The sequence below is a fragment of the Maniola jurtina genome, chromosome 11 (assembly GCF_905333055.1).
Source record: "Maniola jurtina chromosome 11, ilManJurt1.1, whole genome shotgun sequence".
Taxonomy (NCBI): Eukaryota; Metazoa; Arthropoda; class Insecta; order Lepidoptera; family Nymphalidae; genus Maniola; species Maniola jurtina.
Genome location: NC_060039.1, coordinates 1,018,359 through 1,042,276, shown reverse-complemented (window position 1 = coordinate 1,042,276; position 23,918 = coordinate 1,018,359). Strand labels below are relative to the sequence as shown.

Sequence of the window (23,918 nt, the reverse complement as noted above, 5' to 3'; positions counted from 1 at the left end):
CTAATATTATAAATGCGAAAGTGTGTCTGTCTGTCTGTCTGCTACCTTTTCACGGCCCAACAGTTTAACCGATTCTGACGAAATATCGTACAGAGTTAGCTTATATCCCGGGGACGGACATAGGCTACTTTTATCCCGGAAAATCAAAAAGTTCCCACGGGATTCCTAAAGACCCATCCGTTCAACCGATTTGTATGAAATTTTGTACCAAGGTAGCTTGCGTCCATGTTATTGACAGAGGACAACTTTTTATCCCGGAAAACCAAACATTTCCCACGAGATCTTCAAAACCTACATCCACGCGGATGAAGTCGCGGGCATCCTCTAGTATTACAATAATTATTATTACAAATTCTATACAAACGGCGTTTGTATAGAAATTGCCTCCTCACGTGTGTTCAGGTCTTAATAATAGATTAATCAAAACAAATCAATCGTGAGTCTTATTGATTTTTTGCGATACATACATGTATTAGAGTGTATGCTTATGTCTAAGTATACCTATGTATTAATTGCATAGTTGTATTGCGACTCCCCGTCTTCAGTTCTATAAGTTCTGCCTGGAAGAGGTCACTATAGCGATAAGGTCGCCCTATGTTTTCAAGTCTATGTTCATACTTAGTCCATGATGACAAAATAAGGAACTGAAGTTGACATTCAATTTTTTATCAACTTATCAAATTGACTTTAAAATTGGCTCAGATAAGGTATATTGGTTTATTGGTTTTTGATAAATGTTTATGTAACCAAACAGGAATGTGTCACCTTTACTTACCTACTTAACCTAGGTCAAGTACCATATTAATATTTCATGAAGAGACATTGTTAACCATGTTACCAGGGTAACCGGCCCAAGTGCTGCTATTACCTGCAACACTCAGGCGCTCGGGGAGGTTACCTGGCTGATCCTCGGGGGTGTTGTCCGCGCATCCCTCTGAGGGTATCGACCAAAGGACGCAGTAAACACGTCCATGGAGCATGCCCCCAGGAGTGGAGGATGTGGCTGTGTTGGGCGGATAAGTGTTTTATCACCCATCCAATCACTGGCTGTTCCAGCTGGCTCTATGAGCGCTCTATGGTAGCAAGAACCCCCGAAATAGCTTAGGTATCGGCACTTCTTTAGGGAGGTAGACCATGAATTTCTTTACCAGTCTCCTTTCCAAACGAACTTCTGTATGTACTCATAGCATAATAGTACCCCCAATCATACCATAATAGTAGGTACCTAGAAGCACAGGATCTTTCGTTATCGAAGAGTTTTCCGAGATTTTCGGATGGCAAGGCCATTCCTAGATAATGTAGAACAATAGGAACTCGGTTGTTAAAACCGATAGTTGTTTCCAGTGCTGAGTGGTTCTAATGATTTAACGGATAGGTATTTTAGGTACATAAAAATTTCGGCGAACGTATGACAAGACGCAAATATTATCTTATCAATTTTTCATATTCGTCATATACTTACTACGGTTAATATACCAAGGCGTGTTTCAATAAACAGTTTTACTCTTGGATGTAGGTAATCTACAGTTTACAAACTTTTAGGAATTAAAAAAATTCGAACAAATTCAATGTACCTATCTAATAAATAGCCGAACTCTCATGGGACAAAATCCGGACTTTTGCATAGAAAACTTGATAGTTAATCTTTCAGGTATCACATAGGTATCCAAAGCTTGCTCGGAGACATACAAGTCTAACATGTAGATGCTTTCGAGAGAATAATTTCAAATCTATTTGGTGAGAATATATTATATGCCTAACATCGTCGTTGTCAACTTTTTTAAATTTTTAAACAAGTACTGCGATCTCAGCTGGTGGTAAGTGATGATGCAGTCTAAGCTGGAAGCGGGCTAACCTGGAAGGGGTATGGCAGTTTTTATTAAACCCATACCCCTTTGGTTTCTAGTTTCTACACGGCATCGCACCGGAACGCTAAACCGCTTGGCGGCACGGCTTCGCCGCCGTTGGGGTGGTAACTAGTCACGGCCGAAGCCTCCCACCCGCTCCCACCAATCCAGACCAGACATTTAAAAATTATAAGATTTCAAACTGATTAATAATGAATTGTGTCTGTCTGTCTGTCTGTCCGTAAATGTGTTTAAATTTTCAAAGTAAGATAACCAGTAAATTCTGAAACAGATTTTTATTTATTTTTATGCATAATAGTTTTTGATTTATCGTGAAAAAGGTTGTGAAAAATACACGAGTACGGAACCCTCAGTGCGCGAGTCTGACTCGCACTTGGCCGGTTTTTTATTTATTACTACAGTCCAAGACCCTATTGAAATGATGACGATGGAGTCTATTATGTATTTTAATTTTTCTATTGCTGCATCGTTGCAGTAATGTCCCTAGGGTATTTTAGATGTGTATCTTGGTAAATGACATGTAGCAAGGTTAGGTGGAAGGTAACGCGATGTTTTTCTGACGTAGGCAGGTACCTATAGCGTCAAAGTGCATATCACAGATTAAAGATAATGAAAGTGTATCTATGCAAATCATAATTAGACGATAGTGGTGATTGTATCGTTGCGTGTGCACGTGTTTCGGCCAAAGCGGCCAATCTGCATAGAGATAGTCTATCATATAGTCTAGAAATACGTTTAGTGCTTAAAAAACCGGCTAAGTGCGAGTCAGACGCGCGCACCGAGGGTTCCGTACTCGGGTATTTTTTTCGACATTTTTGCACGATAAATCAAAAACTATTAATGCATAAAGTAAATAAAAATCTGTTTTAGAGTGTACAGGTAAAGCCCTTTCATAATAATATGATACCCCACTTGGTATAGTTATATGAACATTGTAAAATAGGTTTTTATTCATTTTTTTGCGTAATAGTTTTTGATTTATCGTGCAAAATGTCGGAATAATACTTACCTGAGTATGGAACCCTCGGTCCGCGAGTCTTGCTCGTACTTGGCCGGTTTTTTTCCTTTACTTGTTGCTATAAGACGTACCTACCTGCCTTTCATGATTCTGGGTCAAAGGGAAATAGGTACTCTATAGATTTTCTTGGCAAACACGACGGACAGATAGACAACAAAGTGATCTTATAAGGGTTCCTTTTTCCTTTTGTGGTACGGAACCCTAATAAAAGGAAGAGCTGACTGACTGTCTGATCTATTAACGCATAGCTCAAACTACTGGACGGATTGAACTAAAAGGCATGCAGAATTCAAGGGGGTAAAATAGGGATTTGTGTGTAGTCCGTGCGAACGAAGTCGCGGGCATATGCTAGTTAGACTATAGATTCCCAAATTGGCCCAGTCGAGAATCGAACCCGGGATCTCCTTCATAATACAAGTCCAAGCGCTTTTCACTGCGCTGATTAGATTCGCCAAAACATTTCGATATACTTGATACGAAAAAATCATAAAATAAGGGTTATAGGTACTAGATAGTAATCTTCAATGGATATCTGATAAGCAGAGCTGTTGCCACATTAGTTCTAAAGCAAACTAACGACTGTTTTTTTTTAATTTTATAGATTACCAGTCGCTATCAGACTTGCTGGCACCTGATGAAGCAGACTCCTTCAGCGCTGGCCAGGCTTCAAGCTACGGGTCGTATCATGTAGTAAGTAGTAGGTATCATTTAGGACCATCGATGTATAGAACGCGTCTATGATAAAAAAACTAACTTGATGACATCTCATTCCCAAGCTTTCTTATCATTTATACCTACTTTACATTCTTCCACTATAATTCTATCGATTGCACCACATTACGCTATTAACAGGGCTCTCTCCGTCACTTACTCCATACAGTCGTAGCCCCAATTTCATTTGAATATTAAGCAACCAAAGTCCATGAAATTTTGCAGACATATTCTAGAAACTAGTATCTATCTGTGCCTGTGGTGTTTTAGATTTTTCTAAAAATGTGTAGTTTTAAAATTACAGGGGCTCAAAGATTTGTATGTTTTTAAGACCGCGTAACTTTGAAACCAAATATTTTAACGGAAATCTGGAAAACCATAGGCATAGATATTAGTTTCCGGAACGTTTCTACAAAATTCCATTGAGTATGATTAGTTAGTATTCCAATGAGAGACGAACTACGTTTGTATGGAGCGAGTGACGGAGAAAAAACCATTAAAAACAGACAACACACGAAACGTCATTTTGGTCTCTGGGATTAAAAATAGACTATACTTAGTATATAAACCACATATAAACAGTCAGACCTAGTTAATAAAGTTTAATATCAAAAAGTCGCTAGTGCAGTCTATCGATAACTGTCGAGTGGCGCGCGGTCAAACCATAATATCGCGTAATCTCATCAAAGAGAAAACAGTGAACCATCGCGCCAGACGATTCCAGGCATTTACAGTGAAATAAATCGTGAAAAAGACTGAAAAAAATTAGAAATTTCTGTTGACTTAGTAAAGGGGTGATAATATAACGTTTAAAAAAGTTTAAAGTTTAAATTTTAAGCAAAAGTGATTTCACAAATATTAAGTATTTTAAAATAGGGCCTCCGGTCAAAAGTGTAAAATTACTTATGTTTGAAAGTATTGAGAGCTTTTAAGTTACTAAAAAACAATATCATTAAATGTTTTGAAAACTGAAAATAAGTTGGTATCAGATGTGAAATAGTGAAATGAAAGTGAAACAAATCTGAAATTATAAGTTAAAAACTTCTCAAGGGGATTATCTAAAAAAAAAAACTAGATAAAACTTATCTGTGTCAGTGGAGTACAATATTTTTGGCAAAACAAACGCTTACGTAGGTAAGTGAACGACGTCTTTTTAAGGGCCTTAAAAACATTCATTTTGACCGTTTACAAAGTTTGCTTGATACTTGAATCAAGCATTTACGTGCTTGATAGTGATTGAAGCGATTTTTAATCCCCGACCCAAAAAGAGGGGTGTTATAAGTTTGACGTGGGTATCTGTGTATCTGTCTGTGGCATCGTAGTTCCTAAACTAATGAACCGATTTTAATTTAGTTTTTTTTTGTTTGAAAGGTGGCTTGATCGAGAGTGTTCTTAGCTATAATCCAAGAAAATCGGTTCAGCCGTTTGAAAGTTATCAGCTCTTTTATAGTTACTGTAAACTTCACCAAACGGGGGTGTTATAAATTTTTAATTTATACTTGTATATATTTTGACGCGACGGCAACGTTCGGACAGTGTTCGAGAACGCTTTTCGTTCGAGAATAAAAAACTACTTTTATATCTACAACCTAACTTTACGTTGTTAACATAAAAGTAGTTTTTTCTCAAAAATACTTTTCCCAGAAAACTGTTTAACCCTTTTCGCGCGCTTGATTTCGATGAAAATTATCGTGTCACTCACTAAAAACATTCGAACCCGCGCGGATGATGGAGGAGGAAAGAGCCAACCGGGGCATCTTTATAGTGTTTTTACCTCTCTAGCTCAAACAGGGGCCTTTGCTGCCCAAAACCAGTGAGCAAAAGTCGTTTTTCTCACTGGGTGACAGTGAGAAAATGTGTTTTGAATTTAGAACGCTTTGGATTGGCATTTCTTCAATTCATAGTCTCAAGAAACTTTCGGTGTATATAATATTGCATACCCCATACATATTATTTCGAGAATTTTTTTAACTATCTATTTTATTATTTAAAATATTTACTTTTTGTTAAAATGTATTTTATACTTTATAATTTTGTAACGCAACATGAAACATAAAAGAAAATTATGTCGATTTTATGAAACTCCGAACGCAGACAAAAAATTAATTAAACATGGTGGGAAAACAAGAGAAAAATTATTGTATATGAGGTCTTAAATCTTAATCTAAGTCTAACCTATCTAATTTTCTTTGTAGATATTTGTAATAAAAGTTTTAAAAATAAAAGGAGTGATTCTAGTGATAATTTAACGCCATCAGTTAATAAAGAAATCAGTGTCTAACGCTGAATTAAACTTTGTTCCGGAAAAGTCGCATGAAAAATACTTGAAAGCCTATGAATTACACGGTTGGAAACTTAATAAAGGTGTGAAGACCTACTCAGAAACTGCTTTTATCATATAAGCACGTAATATACATGAATATAAAAATTTCTTAGTGTTCCAATAAATAATTATTTTTTACATCTTGTATTTTTTCGCTATTGAGGTGAAAAGTTATATGTATCACACGATAGCAGTTTTTGTATTTTGTGCCTTTGGACCCCTCGCTACGCTCAGGATTCTAACTTAGAATCACGAGTGTACACACCAGTAGATATCCATATCTACTCGTGTGGTTCGTGGATTTCTGTCTCACACAATGTTAGGAGAAATAGATTACCCACGTGCTCCGGCAATTTCGGTCGCCCCTGTCTACCTAACCTATAAACATTTTCATGGGCAGGTTATTTTTATACACGACTACCGAAGGTAGGTACTTATTATTAAAGTAAATGTTGTTGTTTTGAAAATGTTAATTGATTTAAATTGTGCAATCGAATTTTTAGGGTTCTGTCCCTCAAAAGACGCAATAAAGAACCCATATAGGATGTATGTCTGTAATGTCTGTCTATCTGGCTGACTGGCTGTCTGTCTGTCTGTCTCTCTGTCTGTATCTCTGTCTGTATGTCTGTCTGTCGATCCGTCCGCCCATCAGTCCGTCCGTCTGTCTGTCTATTTTTCGTGTCCGTCAAGAAACCTATAGGGTACTTCCCGTTGACTTAGAATCATGAAATTTGGCAGATAGATTTGGTCTTATACTAAATAAGGTTAAAAATCCGAAAACCGTGAATTTGTGGTTGCATCACATAAAAAAAATTAGAATGAATAATTAGTATTTTTAACTTTTTCAAAATAAGATTACTTTACCAAGTTGGGTATCATACGAAAAGGATTTACCTGCACAATCTAAATAAGATCTTTAAATAAATACATAGTAAATAAATAATGGTTTATTCTCTGGAATGTGAGTACAAGTAGGTCTTACATTAATTTGGTCACCTTACACATTCTACCAGGTCCTGGTATGCAAATAAATAATATTTATTTAATACTAAAATAATTATTCTGGTTCATTACATGACGAAATAAAAAAAATAAACATTACCCAAACAGATAGGATATTATTTATTTTTAAATAAATAAATAAACTTTTATTTCAGGCCATTAGACCCATAATTGTGTAAGTATGACAAATAACTTACACTATGTTAGTAGGTACTTATTTCTAGCTTAACAACTAATTCTATAACTAAAACTATAACTAAAAAGCCCGAGGGAGCCTTTTTAGTTTTTGATTTATCGTGCAAAATGTCGAAACAGTACAACTGTAAGATACGGAACCGTCGGTGCGCGAGGCAGGCTCGCACTTGGCCGGTTTTTTTAAAGCAATACACTACGAATAAAATAAAAACCGCGTGGCGTTGCCATGCGATTTTTATTTTGCACATAATATAGGTAGGTATATTGTACGCTAGAAGGTAATATTAAGGTATTTCGAGTAGGACCTAAGTAAAAGTACCGACAGTCGGCACACAAAACCTTGTAGAGGGTATTTTGGTTTCTTAAAAGTATTATGAAAGTTAACTCAATAATGTTTTGTCAATTTATACTTTAACTAGCCGATGCCCGCGACTTCGCCAACGTGGATTTAGGTTTTTTGAAATCCCGTGGGAACTCTTTGATTTTCCGGGATAAAAAGTAGCCTATGTGGTAATCCAGGATATTATCTATCTCCATTCCAAATTTCTGCCAAATCCGTCCAGTAGTTTTTGCGTGAAGGAGTAACAAACATACACACACACACACACACACACACACACACACACATACAAACTTTCGCCTTTATAATATTAGTGGGATTATTTTTTTAATAATTAATAAATAAAATTGGAGTGTCTGTCTGTAATTTCGAAATAACTACCTCATATTAAGCTCATATGGTTATTTGAACGATACCATAACTGAATCACGAGTTTTTAAAATTTTTGTCTATCTGTCTGTCTGTCTGTTTGAAAAGGCTAATCTTCGGAACGGCTGAACCGATTTTGACGGGATTTTCACAGACAAATAGAGGATTGACCAGGGAGTAACATAGGCTACTTTTTTAAAAAGGGAGTTGTGTTTTTCTACCTACGTACACTGAAATCTCCGAGATTTCTGAACCGATTTGCGTAATTTTTTTTTAATCGATAGAAAAACTTTGCGACATTGTCCTGAGAAATCGAAAGTTCCCACGGGATTTTTAGAAACCTAAATCCACGCGGACGAAGCTGCGGGCATCAGCTAGTGTTCAATAATAATGACAGCCCGTAAAAAACTAATTAAATAAGTAGTTTATAATTTACTAGCTGATGCCCGCGAGTTCGTTCCCGTGGTTTTTAACAATCCCTTGGGAACTCATTGATTTTCTGGGATGATAAGTAGCCTATGTTTTAATCCAGGGTATAATCTACTCGTATCTCCATTCCAAACAGCCAAATCCGTCCAGTAGTTATTGCGTGAAAGAGTAACAATCATGCATCCATACATACTTACAAACTTTCACGTTTATAATATTAGTAGGATGACTAGTTAATTAGTGTACCAATAATAATAAAATTTCGATGACTTCGCATCGATTTGGAACAGTGGCGCTGTCTTATAAAATGGAAGTCCGATTCCTGGCAGGGGCAATTTGCAAATTTATAATTTCTATACTGTACTGGTATGTGAAAGGTGACAAGTACCTTGTTGTAAGTGGGTACTTATTTAAAGTGAAAGCATTTCGTTGTAAATGTTATTAAAGAATGTACTATTTAATAGAATGATACCTAGGTTCTATAGTTTTGTACCAATACCATGTAAAACTTCATTTGTTAAGTTCAGTAAATAAAGGGCTTTATTCTTTGTTGAACTATATTATTATTATTATATGTGAATAAGAATATTATGAAGTATGTCTTGTATCTTGATACTGTTTGTTAGATGAATTAGCAAATAATCGAATGTAGATTCACACATAAAAAAGTAGTTAGAAAACTTTCCAGGAGCGTTTTCTAGCAAGTAACAAGTGTAAATTAAAAATTTATAACACCCCCGACAAGTGAAGGTTACAGTAACTAGAAAAGAGCTGATAACTTTCAAACGGCTGAACCGATTTTCTCGGATTATAGCTAAGAACGCTCTCGATAAAGCCACCTTTCAAACAAAAAAACTAAATACGAGTAAAATTCGGTTCATTAGTTTAGGAGTTACGATGCCACAGACAGATACACAGATACACACGTCAAACTTATAACACCCCTCTTTTTGGGTTTGAAAATAGATTGTTGTCTAGGTATAAATGGTGGTGAGCAAGAAAAGCGTCTGGCTGATAACATGCGGCCTGGCGTTCATCGGGGTCGGCGTGCTGCTCGGCGCGACGTGGCCGCGGATATTCCACGCGAAGATTCAACAAGTGAGTGATGTTGGTGTCCTGGTAAAGTGATTGAGCGCGTGGCTATCTGCACTCTCCCTCTCCTTCTCCTCACCTCGTCCTCCTCCTCACTTTCCTCTCCGCCTCCTGTGCTACGTGTGCGTGAACTCCCGTAGTTATCTGCAGTTCGCCTCCAACGAGACCAGACACACGATGCACAGACTGTCGCCTGTTGGTGTCCAGGTATAGTGATGATGAGCGATAGAGCGCGTGGCTATCTGCACTCTCCCTCTCCTCCTCCGCGCTCACCTCGTCTCTCACCTCACTTTCTTCTTCCTTGTCTTTCTCCTTTCTCTTTTCCGTCGTCGCAGCCATACATCCGAGCAATTCCGCCTCTTTAGCGCTACGCGTGCGCGATCTCCCCCAGTTTTCCGAAGATCGCCTCCGATGATTTCTGGCACGCATACAATAGGCGAGGGAGACAGAAAGTGGCTGAGTGACAAAGCCTGACCAAGTTTAGTGGTGCTTACTGCTTATTAAGAAAGGACTATGTCAGTCCCCGGGATGTAAGCTAACTCTGTACCAAACGTCAAAATCAATTAAACTTTTAGGCCATAAAAAGCTAGCAGACAGACACACTTTCGCATTTATAATACTAGCTGACGCCCGCGACTTCGCCCGCGTGGATTTAGGTCTTTCGAAATCCCGTGGGAACTCTTTGGTTTTCCGAGGTAAAAAGTAGCCTATGTGCTAATCCAGGATATTATCTATCTCCATTCCGAATTTCAGCCAAATCCGTCCTGTAGTTTTGCGTGAAGGAGTAACAAACATACACACACACACACACACACACACACACATACAAACTTTCGCCTTTATAATATTAGTGTGATTAGTATGGATTAGTGTGATGTGATTTGTTAACAGATGATGATCCTCAAGAACGGCTCCACGTCATTCGACATCTGGAAGGCGCTGCCCATCCCCATATACATGGAATGTTTCCTGTTCAACATCACCAACGTGGACGACATCCTGGCGGGCAGGGACGTGCAGGTGGAAGTCAAGGAGATGGGGCCTTATGTGTTCCGAGAAATCAATCGGAAGGTAAGTAAAATTACATTGAAGCGGTTCAAAGACGGTAGGAATCATCTACAGCATATTATACCTACGGGTTATCGAGATATATACGGATCGAGCTGGCCGCTACCTTGGGCAAAGAATTAGTTTGGCCATCCAAAGGGGTAATGCTGCCAGCATCTTGGGTACTTGAATGCCTCGATGAGGTTTTAGATTTAATTTATTTTAATTACATTTTATATATTTTTTTGTTTTAATTTAGAATTATTTTATAGAATTGTCGGTTCTTATTAATAATTCTCAAATTAGAAAAAAATTAACCTTAGGTAAGTATTTAAATTAGTTTTTAATTTCTTACAAAAGAAATCAACAATTTCCTACCTAATCTTTAAACAAAAAAACGGCAAAGTACAGGTTACAGTCACGCACTGAGGGCGACAAGTTATACGATACACCTTGGAAAGATAAGTAAGTAGGTAAGTAGGTATATTTTTTATTTGGGCGAAAAAAAGTAGTTTTTTTTTTTAATTTATTCAGATACAAGTTACCCCTTAAGTTTCTACACGGCATCATACCGGAACGGTAAATCGCTTGGCGACACAGCTTTGCCGGTAGGGTGGTAACTAGCCACGGCCGAAGCCTCCCGCCAGGCCAGACCAATTTAGAAATTATAAAATTCTAAACCCTGCCGGGAAGCAAACCCGGGGCCTCTCACTTATTAGGAGGGAAGTGGTGAGAAACAGATGCAAAAAGTTAAAGCCCAACATATTGAACACATAATATTCTTAGGTATAGAGGCAGTTTATATGAGACGCGCGCCGCGTGCTAAAGCGAAATTAAAATTGTCGTCTCAATTAACGGGCATCAATCATTCGAAACGAAGCAACTTTAATAAGATTTTAATTGTTGACTATGATTTTATTATTATTGAATGCCATACTCATTAATCGCTCAATAAATTGCACTATCGCCACGCATACTCGTTAATTAATTTCACTTCATCGCCATAATTAGGGTTCCATACTTGAAGCACTTGAAGGATGCCAACGGGACTATCACTCAGCCTCCCCTATCCGTCCGTCTGTCCGTCTGCTAGGGCGCTGTATCTCATAAACCGCAATAGTAGAGCGTTGAAGTTTGCCGCTATAACAATATAATTACCTAGTCATAAAAATTTCAAAATGACCGTCATGCTAATTAAAAAGATACATAGTGCAGATCTTGAAAGAATTGATAGAGGTGCGTGCCCAGGATCGAACCCCTGACCACTGGAATATAAGAAGCCGAATGTCTAGGCTATCAACGAAACGAAATTTGGGCATTTCGAATCAATTGTGTGATATTGTAGTGATATTGATCAATAGATTCGCTTGCATAATCAAAAGCATTTTGCAAAAGTTACTTTAATAAAAAGCAATGTTGCAATTTACCATATTAATACTTTTGCATTGATTTCCCTTGAAACATGTAGATTGTACCAGTAGATAGTCCCCAATGATTACTTAGTCATTCGTGATCATTCTATGGTATTTTAGAGCGTTTTTAAAGTAAGATAAAAGATTTCATAAAATAGATACCTACAATCAAATGCTGAAACACCGTCATACCTAGGTTTGCCTAGGCCCTGGGCAATCTTCAAAAATACCATGCCAAGGAGCGATGATCGTCATCCCGGGCATGCACATTCAACTTGTTATGTGCGTTTTAAAAATCATCACAAACATCGTAAGGAAATCTGCAAGCTTGAGAATTCTCCATAAAGTTCTCAAAGGTGTGTGAAGTCTGTCAATCCACACTTGGCCAGATGTGATGGACTTTGGTCTAAACCTTTCTTATCTGAGACCCGTGCTTAGTACCTTGCACCGAAAAGTGAAGCGTTGAAAGACCCCTAGGTGGACGGACGACATCGGGCGAGTCGCAAGGAGCCGCTGAATTAAGGCGGCGCAAGACCGTGGCGTGTGGAAGTCCCTACAAGAGACTTATATCCAACAGTGGACGTCTGTCAGTTGTTAATGATGATGATGCTGATAATATGTTTCGTCTTCAGGTGAACATAACTTGGAACCACAACAGCACGGTGACGTTCAGGAATCAGCGCTTCTGGTACTTCCAGCCGGAGAAGTCGAGTGGACACCTCTCTGATAACATCACCACAATAAACCCTATTATTGCGGTATAGTAACATTTGATTTTTATCACTAAAATTATACTCCTTCAAGGGGCAATTTTGTTAAATTATAATAAACTAGTCATTTTACTCTAATCTAAGCTTATCTTTCATACTAACAAATTACCTTCCATAGAGTGTTTATACGTCTATGCTTCCATACTAATAAATTATACGATGACGTATCCAAGTCTTGTTTTTAGGGTTCCGACTTCCTCCGTAGCTCAAAAGGAAAAAGGAACTTGTAAATAGATCACTTTGTTCTCTGTCTGTCTATCTATCGTGTCTGTCAAGAAACCTATACAAGGTACCTACTTCCCGTAAACCTAGCACCATGAAAGACAGGCACAGCCTCCCAATGAAACCCACTATTTTCTTGTAGACGATCGCATATACGCTCCGCAATGATCGTATGATGCTCAAGATCTTCGTGGATATGGTGCTAAGGATGCATCACACCAACATGTTCGTGACAGCCAACGCCTCCTCGTGGCTGTTCGATGGAGTCCGAGACCCGGTACTGGATCTCGTGGGCAAGATACCTGCTCTGCCCTATACCATACCTTTTGACAGATTCGGATGGTTTTATAAGGTAAGAAAAAACTCAGACACTAATTTGTCGAAGACTAACTTTAAACTCCATTGGTTTCTGAGGAGTTCTGCAGTTCTCTATCTTCGTTAAATTGGCAAGATTTTCGTGGGCATGATGTTAGGAATGTGCCAACTAACTATCACACTAGTTACATGTTCTGGACCTTGGGGCAAGATTAAGATACTGTGACTAATAAGTGCCTACCATATCGATGCTTACACAACACTTTTTGATAGCTTTGGTTGGTTTTATAAGGTATGGAAAAGTCTAGATTTTTACAATTTTTTCTTCTTCTATATGGAAGCGAGTAATGATGAAATATTCCATTTCAACATCCACTAGCTTCCCGACACCTTCTAAAATCTAACCTTAAATAAACTCCATTGATTTACTATTTCAGAGTTCCATCCTTTATCTCCGGATATCTTCATCAAATAAAAATGGGGCCAGCCATGACAGTACTACCTTCCCAATGATATATGTAATCGCTTCAGTTTTGACGAAGTAAGGGGGGTAACCCCCAAACTAAAGCATATATATCTACTTCAAGAAAATCTTGGAATTTTCCAGAGAAATGGCTCAATAGATGCCGACGGTCTCTTCAACATCAACACTGGTAGCTCTGACTTCAGCAAGTTGGGCAAGATGGAGCGATGGCAGAACTCCAACAGGTCCATCTATCGGAACCAATGTGGCCACATCCAGGGCTCAGCGGGAGAGCTATGGCACTTGGAGACGGACCAGCAGGAGATCAGCATCTTCGCTGCTGATCTTTGCACGTGAGATTTCTTAGACTTTACTTCTCTCTCTTCATCCTCCTCTTTGTAAGATGGAGCCATGGTAGAACTTCAATAGATCCGTCTATCGGAAGCAGTGCGGCCACATTCAGGACTCGGCAGGAGAATTGTGGCACTTAAAAACGAAGCAACATATTCGCTGTTTTTTTTTTCATTTGGGGAGAAGGAAAATCATGGGGATTTTCCTTCTCCCCAAATACCTCAGTGATTCGGACACACCTGACTCTACTGGGGATGCTGCCCAAAGGCATCCATCCAAACTAATATAATAAATGCGAAAATATCTGTCTGTCTACTAGCTTTTCACAGTCCAACAAGTTGAATAATCTTTTTTTTTTTTTTTTTAATTATATAGACTAGCGCTTGGCTGCAATCAGACCTGCTAGCAAGTGATGATGCAGCCTAAGATGGAGCGCGCTTGCCTAGAAATCTACGCCAGTTTGAGTTTTGTACAGTATTCGGACAACCATTTCAACCGTATCCTAATTTGAATAGCCTGTTCAATATGACTACTTTATTGCAGGCATATGACACTACCCTATTCGGGGAAAGTTGTGAAACACGGCATAGAGGGAGTCGAGTTCACAGCCAATGATTCCCTCTTCGACAATGGACATAAATATCCTAATCAGGTATTTGACTAAGGTTTTCTTACCTTCAATAATAATTTTATTCGTATATTCAATTTCATCACGAAAGATTGGAGCTTTAGCTTCACCACTACTCAGCATAAATAATGTCAGTTATGTTTAGTATTTGTCATGATACTTAAATTGTTTATCTTTGTCTCAATGTATCTTAATTTAGCACACGAAAAAACTAAATTAATAATTTCAGCGAGTCTTTATGCTCCAAACAATCGATGGTCGTCTAGAGTGAGGAACACTTTGAAATTTTTGAAAAGAGCAACCGCCGAGTTTCTTGCTTGTTCTACTCGATAGGCGAGGGACTAGTGGTAAAAACATTTGACCCTTAAAAAAAGTTTGTTTGTATAAAAAATAATTATTACTTCTTCTAAAATTTTCTGTAGCTGACATAAATTTTCATGATTACGTATATTGGTACAACGACTTAATTGTTAGTTTCATGAAGTCACAGATAAAAGTTAGTTTGTTATAATATCCAGGCATGCTATTGTGACGAAGTTCGAGGGAAAGATTGCATGCCAGCGGGTGCATTCAACGTATCCGCATGCAAATACGGCGCGCCCGCGTTCGTCACTCTGCCGCACATGCTGGGCATGGACCCGTACTACCCCAGCAAGATCAAAGGCCTCAGACCAGTCGAGTGAGTGTACCATCTTCATCTTAAGAAGGGTCTCTCCGTCACTCGCTCCATACAAACGTAGTTCGTCTCTCATTGGAATACTAACCATCATACTCAATGGAATTTTGTAGAAACGCTCCGGGAACTATGCCTGTGGTTTTATACATTTCCGTTAAAATATTCGGTTCCAAAGTTACGCGGTCTTAAAAATTCACATACAAATCTTTGAGACCCTGTAATTTTTAAACTGCATATTTTTAGAAAAATCGAAAACACAGGCACAGATATTAGTTTCTAGGATATGTCTGCAAAATTTCATGCACTTTGGACAAATATTCAAATGAAATTGGGACTACGATTGTATGGACTAAGTGACGGAGAGAGCCCTGTTAAGCAGTAGACACATCACAAACTACTAATATAATAGAATAGCTACTTACATGAGTTAGTTTAATATTGACTATGCGCTACGAAAGATTGTACGAGGAACGCGCAAAGTAAGTCTTGTGGACTAATGAAAGAAAAGAAAGAAAGAAAATATTTATTCCTTGACGGTGTCACAGACAAACATACAAATCTATATAATTTTCATCTGGGACACCACCCGAATGGGTTGTAACAGCTCAGCATTTTCTTGCGTCATATTAAACGTCTAGGTAACAAGTGTAGGTAAATTAAAAATTTATATCACCCCCGACAAGTAAAGGTTACAGTAACTAGAAAAGAGCTGATAACTTTCAAACAGCTGAACCGATTTTCTTGGATTATAGCTAAGAACACTCTCGATCAAGCCACCTTTCAAACAAAAAAAAACTAAATTAAAATCGGTTCAGTAGTTTAGGAGTTACGATGCCACAGACAGATACACACGTCAAATTTATAACACCCCTCTTTTTGGGTCGGGGGTTAAAAAAAACTTCTTTATAAGCTGCCTTCCAGGTTCCTTGTGTTACGACGACTACGATCCTCGAGCCAATAATTGGTCCAAACTGCCTGCTAGTACATTTATGATGAAAGGAAGGGTTCCGAACCCCCAATATAGGGTGATGTTTTAAAGAAAGGGACTTGATCGTGGCCGAATTCCTGCGAGATGGACAAATTTTTAGGGTTTCGTAGTCAAATGGCAAAAAACGGAATCCTTATAGATTCATCATGTCTGTCTGTCTGTCTGTCTGTCCGTCCGTATGTCACAGCCACTTTTTTCCGAAACTATAAGGACCATACTGTTGAAACTTGGTAAGTAGATGACTGTATTCTGTGATTTTACACAAAATTAGAAAAAAAACAATAAATTTTAGGGGGTTCTACACGGATTGATAATAATAAATAAAAAACATGTACATCAAAATTTTTATTTATTTTTATGCATGATAGTTTTTGATTTATCGTGCAAAATGTCGGAAAATTACCCGAGTACGGAACCCTCGGTGCGCGAGTCTGACTCGCACTTGGCCGGTTTTTGATATTGCTTTGGTTCCAGGAGGCACAAGTTCCGGATGTCGATTGAACCTGTGACCGGCATGCCGCTCGCCATCTCCGCTCAGCTGCAGGCCAACGCTCTCGTCAGGCACATACCTGGCATAAGGTACAAACTTGAAACACCTCAAAGGATTAGTTATATTGTTAGAGCATCATCATCCACCGATCTTCTAGTCCAGTAGGACTTCCACACGCTACGGTCGTCGACCACCTATGCCAGCGGCCCCATCCATCCACCTTCTCATATACAAGGTGTACCCAGAACGCTAGCAAAAACGAAGACAGGTGATAAGAGTAGGAAAAAATAATTTAAAAATCCTGTATTTTTTAAAATGTCACAATATATTGCAAATAAAACATCTGACTGAGGCTAGAAGTCAACGAACATTCCGTAAACAGGTCACTCGAAGTCAATGCCGCGTCGTAGGTGGCTGGTGGGGCATCGACCAGAGTTTTGCGCGCTATACAATGCGGGTTTGGTGCAGGTTTATACGGCCCAGAGGGATATAGATTGATATTTCTATGAGAAATAATATTATGATTGCAGTCTCAACAACCAGCTGCCGGACCCCGACACGCTGCTGCCGATGTTCTGGTTCCGCGAGGACATCGAGGTGGACGGCGAGTACGTCGACTTCGCCAAGGCGGCGCTCGGCGTGCGATACGGCCTGCCGTACGGACTTTATGCTTTTGTTGTGAGTTTCATGTTGTCTAGAAGAAGAAACTGACTGACTGACTATAGTCTCAACAACCAGCTGCCGAACCCCGACACGCTACTGCCGATGTTCTGGTTCCGCGAGGACATCGAGGTGGACAGCGAGTACGTCGACTTCGCCAAGGCGGCGCTCGGCGTGCGATACGGCCTGCCGTATGGACTTTATGCTTTTGTTGTGAGTTTCAAGTTGTCTAGAAGAAGAAACTGACTGACTATAGACTCAACAACCAGCTGCCGGACCCCGACACGCTGCTGCCGATGTTCTGGTTCCGCGAGGACATCGAGGTGGACGGCGAGTACGTCGACTTCGCCAAGGCGGCGCTCGGCGTGCGATACGGCCTGCCGTACGGACTTTATGCTTTTGTTGTGAGTTTCATGTTGTCTAGAAGAAGAAACTGACTGACTGACTATAGTCTCAACAACCAGCTGCCGAACCCCGACACGCTACTGCCGATGTTCTGGTTCCGCGAGGACATCGAGGTGGACAGCGAGTACGTCGACTTCGCCAAGGCGGCGCTCGGCGTGCGATACGGCCTGCCGTATGGACTTTATGCTTTTGTTGTGAGTTTCAAGTTGTCTAGAAGAAGAAACTGACTGACTATAGACTCAACAACCAGCTGCCGGACCCCGACACGCTGCTGCCGATGTTCTGGTTCCGCGAGGACATCGAGGTGGACGGCGAGTACGTCGACTTCGCCAAGGCGGCGCTCGGCGTGCGATACGGCCTGCCGTATGGACTTTATGCTTTTGTTGTGAGTTTCAAGTTGTCTAGAAGAAGAAACTGACTGACTATAGACTCAACAACCAGCTGCCGGACCCCGACACGCTGCTGCCGATGTTCTGGTTCCGCGAGGACATCGAGGTGGACGGCGAGTACGTCGACTTCGCCAAGGCGGCGCTCGGCGTGCGATACGGCCTGCCGTATGGACTTTATGCTTTTGTTGTGAGTTTCAAGTTGTCTAGAAGAAGAAACTGACTGACTATAGACTCAACAACCAGCTGCCGGACCCCGACACGCTGCTGCCGATGTTCTGGTTCCGCGAGGACATCGAGGTGGACGGCGAGTACGTCGACTTCGCCAAGGCGGCGCTCGGCGTGCGATACGGCCTGCCGTATGGACTTTATGCTTTTGTTGTGAGTTTCAAGTTGTCTAGAAGAAGAAACTGACTGACTATAGACTCAACAACCAGCTGCCGGACCCCGACACGCTGCTGCCGATGTTCTGGTTCCGCGAGGACATCGAGGTGGACGGCGAGTACGTCGACTTCGCCAAGGCGGCGCTCGGCGTGCGATACGGCCTGCCGTATGGACTTTATGCTTTTGTTGTGAGTTTCAAGTTGTCTAGAAGAAGAAACTGACTGACTATAGACTCAACAACCAGCTGCCGGACCCCGACACGCTGCTGCCGATGTTCTGGTTCCGCGAGGACATCGAGGTGGACGGCGAGTACGTCGACTTCGCCAAGGCGGCGCTCGGCGTGCGATACGGCCTGCCGTATGGACTTTATGCTTTTGTTGTGAGTTTCAAGTTGTCTAGAAGAAGAAACTGACTGACTATAGACTCAACAACCAGCTGCCGGACCCCGACACGCTGCTGCCGATGTTCTGGTTCCGCGAGGACATCGAGGTGGACGGCGAGTACGTCGACTTCGCCAAGGCGGCGCTCGGCGTGCGATACGGCCTGCCGTATGGACTTTATGCTTTTGTTGTGAGTTTCATGTTGTCTAGAACAAGAAACTTACTGACTGACTATAGACTCAAGAACAACTCATTTATTTGTATGCAGTTTTTGATTTATCATGCAAAATGTTGGAAAAAATACTCGAGTAGGAACCCTTAGTGAGCGAGTCTAACTCGCACTTGGCCGGTTTTCTTGAGTTCCGCACCTCAAAAAGAAAAACAACCCTTATATGGGATTAATTTTACGGAAGTATGAATTTTTGGATTTTTTTTTTGTTACAGATAATTGGCCTTGCTCTCATCGTGAGCGGAGTGTACAAAATTCGAAGATTCTCCATTATGATGCCAGTCAAGCAGGCCGATATTGATGCGTCCAAGAAGTTTTTGGGAACCCAAGCAAGATAATATTAATTATTATTTGTTAAGACGCATTTTCTACTGTACAGCATATCATAAGATGGAGCACGCTTGCCTGTTCTTTCTTGACTTGAAGGGTCTATCAATCAATCAATCAGCCTTTTTGCGTCCCCTGCTAGACATAGGCCTTCCTAAGAGCGCGCCACCACACACGGTTCTCCACCTTTCTCATCCACCCACTTCCCACTACCCTCTTAAGGTCGTCGGTGCAGTGGGTTGAAGGTCGTCCCACACTGTGCTTGCTGATACGCGGTCTCCACTCCAGAACACGTCTGCCCCAGCGGCCATCGGTTCTGCGACAGACATGGCCAGCCCACTGCCACTTCAGCTGACTAATTGAAGAGTATATTGGAGGGGAAAACTGAAGCCGAAATGAGATTCCATATCCTAGCGTTTCGAATTAGAAACGAGGAAGCAAATCACTTTGTGTGTATTCGTAGATGTATAGCGATGATAGTCTAGTCGTTCAGATATCGGCTTCTTTTTTTGGGGCACGCACTTCTTAACTTTTCGGAGTTACGTGCCCTTAAGCAATTAAATATCACTTGCTTTAACGGTGAAGGAAAACATCGAGAGGAAAACTAATTACCTGAAAGTCCTCAGGTTACATGCCCAAAGAGATTCGAATTAACTAAATTAAATCAAGTACTTAGCTTATAGGTAGGTACTAAAATATTTTGTTTTTTTTTTTAGAAAGTCTGATAGAATTAAAAATATGTTTTAGGAAAAAGTATCTTGTTCGTTTAAGTACTGTCTCTTAAAAGGTCTATCAAAATTGTGATTTAATAAAAATGCATGTTTACAAAAAATATGTTTTATTACAATGTAACAATGTATTTGCATTTAATACTCATACAACATTATAAAAAGTTAATATCTCTGTACATGTACTACAAAATACCTTATAAATAGCTACTCAATCTTTAGAGTGCGTTTCCACTGAAGCGGACGTATGTTTCCAACCAATTAGATTATTGAGACAATAAAATGATACTCCGCTTTAGTGGAAATGCACCCTTAGGCACAATGAAGGAGAGTCAACTCAAAGTGTCTTTTCTGAATAGGTACATAAAGTGAACGCTCTCTTTTAATTTGCTCCACACAAATTTTACATTACCTAGTAGAGTTAAGGTTCAATTTACTGTGTAAACATTTGACAGTTGACTTTCCGCCAATGTGTCTTGAGCTTTAGGAATGCAATGCAAGCATCGAGTCTTTACACATAAAATAAGTACATAGCAATATAATATCAACATTTAACTCATAAGATTTTCTCATAAGACCTACTTTTGAATAAAATATGTTTTAAAATGACGTAACGCTCTTTTATTTATATATATCTATAGTCCGATAAAGGTTTGGGCAAATATTGCGACGACAGTGGTACTGATTCTGATGGCTACTAAATTTTAGAGTACTCGCATCTTTTTCTTACCAATGTAATAAGAAAAGGACAGACAAACTTATTTTAATTTAAAACTTAAAATCTCGTGACTTTAGGGTCTTGTGCATAGTGTTTTCATAGAGAAGCACTAACACAAGTTGTTAATTTAAAATTCATTTTCCATTTTTTATAAGTACAATATCAAAAAGGAAAAGGTGCTGATTACTCTAAATTTAGTTTAGCGAACTAAATCAGTGTCGACGCCAGTATCGTGTGTGTATGTAGTAGCTATTTGCTGACCACAGAAATGAATTATTTTTCAATAAGGTTTAAGAGATAATATTTTGCTACTTTCATAAAATCAAAATAAACTTAGAGTACAATTTCAAGTACGTTTCCCTTTCCAATTCCAAGCGTACAGAAATTTTTCTAAAAAAAATAAGACAATGGTCAAACCCGAAAAAAATGTGACCACGTTTCATGTACAGTGCCCGGCAAACAACTTGAGCATTGACGTGATTGGCTGGCGAAGGGCGGGTGCACGCTATTGGTGATACGTCGACTTTCGCTTCCCGGATTCGCCAACTTTCTCCCACTACTCTTCAGGTCCAAGTGGTTTGCGGGGCACTATACATAGTGACGAAATATCGTGCATACATATATTCACGTTTATATTAAAAAAAAGAATTCCGAAATCAGAACTTTGTAACACTGGACTAGACTTAAAAAATACTTATACTAGAGTCTAATTCGTACGAAAACGCACCCAAAGTGCGATCGACCTTTAGGCCGGCAATGAACGAATTTCATCAAAAATAGCATAAATAAAAGGTCCGTGGCAAGAAAATAAAACATTAACGCTAGTTCAAACATCGCCTGGAGTATCACTAATGATATAATATTAAGGCTGTATAGGTTTAAAAAATATGTGGGCAGTCGCCCTCACATCTTGACATAACAAGATTTAAGCTACTAAATAAAATCTAACAAGTATACCTAGCTTTTATGTACATTTTCTATAATTTACAATCAACAGAAAAATATAGCACCAATATTATTATTGACTTATTTTACAATTAATTATTTATAATTATTGTTATGAGATGCCATGAGAACCATAGTGGCCTAATTAGCTTTAGCTAAAATCACAGTGGCCGAATTAGCTGGAGCTAGAACCACAGTGATCAAATTAGCTGGAGCTAGAACCATAGTGGCCTAATCAGCTGAAGTTAGAACCATATTGGCCCAATCAGCTGGAGCCAGAACCATAACGGCCTAATTCGCTGAAGTTAGCACCATATTGGCCCAATCAGCTAGAGCTAGAACCATATTGGCCTAATTAGCTGGACATACAACCATAGTGGCTTAGTCAGCAGGAGCTAGCATATAGACCTATTAAGCTGGAGCTAAAACCATTGTGGTCTATTTTACATATTATTGCGGGTTGCAACTTCAAAATTGAATTATAAACTGACATGTATTGAATATTTATTGGCTTTTAGGCCACTCTGGTTTAATCAAAATTATTTTTAACAGTTTTGAATCATACTCTCCATATGGCAGAAAATTTTGTTAGGACACTATGGTTCTCATGGCCTCATATACTTTTGTTAACCATTGGTTGAAATCTGGCGTACTTTAACTGTAAGAATGGTTACTTTGTCACCACGATAAAACAAGTTGACGATTTGTCGTGTGCTGCGAATCGTGACTTTTAAACGTCTCCAGTAAAATGGTGAGTGTAAAACTGTAATCCATAAAAATGCCCCTAATGTTGATTCCTAACTACTACAATATCGTATCTCATTTTCAAAATATAACAATTTATTATATTTAGTTCCTAACTACGTTACTGTGGCTAAGATATACGTACTTTGACTCATTTAGATACACAACGCCAAAATCGCAAAATGTCAAAGTTAAAATTTTGGCATTTTTACGATAGTGAAAGATATCAAACAAGTGTAACGCCAAAAACGCAAAATGCCATAATGTTTGGAAATATCAAACTACGCAGTATAAACAAGGTGTTACAATATTAAGACTTTTTAAATTTCAATAATTTTTTAGGGTCCCGTACCTCAATACGAAAAAAGGAACCCATATTTTATCGGACATATCGCGCTAAGCCATTACACGCGTGTCAAAAGAAACACAATTTTGGCCATCAGCCCGCGTATGTATAATATCATTGATCACTACCCTTAATTTCGTCCGTAACTTCGTCATTATCTCGTCTTATTAGTGACTAACTTCGTCATTGTCTCGTCCTATTAGTAACTAACTTCGTCATTATCTCGTCCTATTAGTAAATAACTCCGTCATTATTTCGTCCTATTGTAGCTAACTACGTCACTATGTCGTCCTGTTGGTTAGTCAGTATTGGCGGGTCTTCGGACGAGCGCAGCAGCTTGCGTATTAAGATTGCAATGCCTGCTATGAGGAGTACCACTCCAATCGCCTGAAACAAAAATCAACCATTAATGCTATAATTCATACACTATACAGGGTATTGATAATTACATTATAGTACTGATACTTTATTCATAAGATTCTACAAAAGAAAATGCGAAAAAAAATCTGTTTTTAGAAGTTCACAAACATGTTCACAATCTGGCTGACGTTAGAGGTCAACGAACGTTGCGTAGATGTGCTGCGGGGTTAATGCCGCGTTCCAGGCGGGGCACTACCCGAGTTATGCAATACATTGTAGGTTCAAAAAATACTAAATCACCAACTACAAGTATAAGGCAAATAGTTATTGGTATTGGATTGTGTGTAGGTAGTATAAATACGCAATGGGAAAATGGATGGCACCTTTTTTTTTAATTTTTTTATTCAGATACAAGTTAGCTCTTGACTGCATCTCTGAATCTCACTTGGTGATAAGTGATGAAGCAGTCTAAGATGGAAGCGGGCTAACCTGGAAGCGGTATGGCAGTTTTTATTTAGCCCATACCCCTTTGGTTTCTATACGGCATCATACCGGAACGCTGAATCGATTGGCGGCACGGCTTGGCCGGTAAGATGT

At 39.5% G+C, this 23,918-nt stretch overlaps 2 protein-coding genes across 3 annotated transcripts in view; one reads left to right on the top strand and one right to left on the bottom strand.

Moving 5' to 3' along the window:
- Positions 1 to 2,268: 2,268 nt before the first annotated feature.
- LOC123869389 (protein croquemort-like) overlaps positions 2,269 to 23,918 on the bottom strand; it is a 38,971-nt gene continuing 17,321 nt past the window's right edge. The window contains exons 11-13 of one of the 2 annotated variants that reach the window (XR_006796882.1): positions 23,184 to 23,348; positions 20,529 to 20,534; positions 2,269 to 2,278 (exon numbers count right to left, since the gene is read on the bottom strand). Coding sequence is in view for 1 of the 2 variants with exons in the window: in XM_045912287.1 (XP_045768243.1) it covers positions 23,235 to 23,348 (114 nt within the window). In the remaining variant the exon portion in view is untranslated. Of the gene's footprint in view, positions 2,279 to 20,301; positions 23,349 to 23,918 lie in introns of those variants that run through there. The other variant, XM_045912287.1, reaches the window with a different exon arrangement.
- LOC123869403 (protein croquemort-like) lies at positions 3,487 to 19,639 on the top strand. Its single transcript, XM_045912310.1, has 11 exons — positions 3,487 to 3,587; positions 9,234 to 9,353; positions 10,239 to 10,418; positions 12,439 to 12,564; positions 12,941 to 13,150; positions 13,721 to 13,929; positions 14,471 to 14,579; positions 15,074 to 15,234; positions 16,694 to 16,798; positions 17,240 to 17,387; positions 19,369 to 19,639. Exons 2-11 carry the CDS (start codon positions 9,240 to 9,242, stop codon positions 19,489 to 19,491), a joined length of 1,485 nt encoding a protein of 494 aa, XP_045768266.1. The 5' UTR covers positions 3,487 to 3,587; positions 9,234 to 9,239; the 3' UTR covers positions 19,492 to 19,639.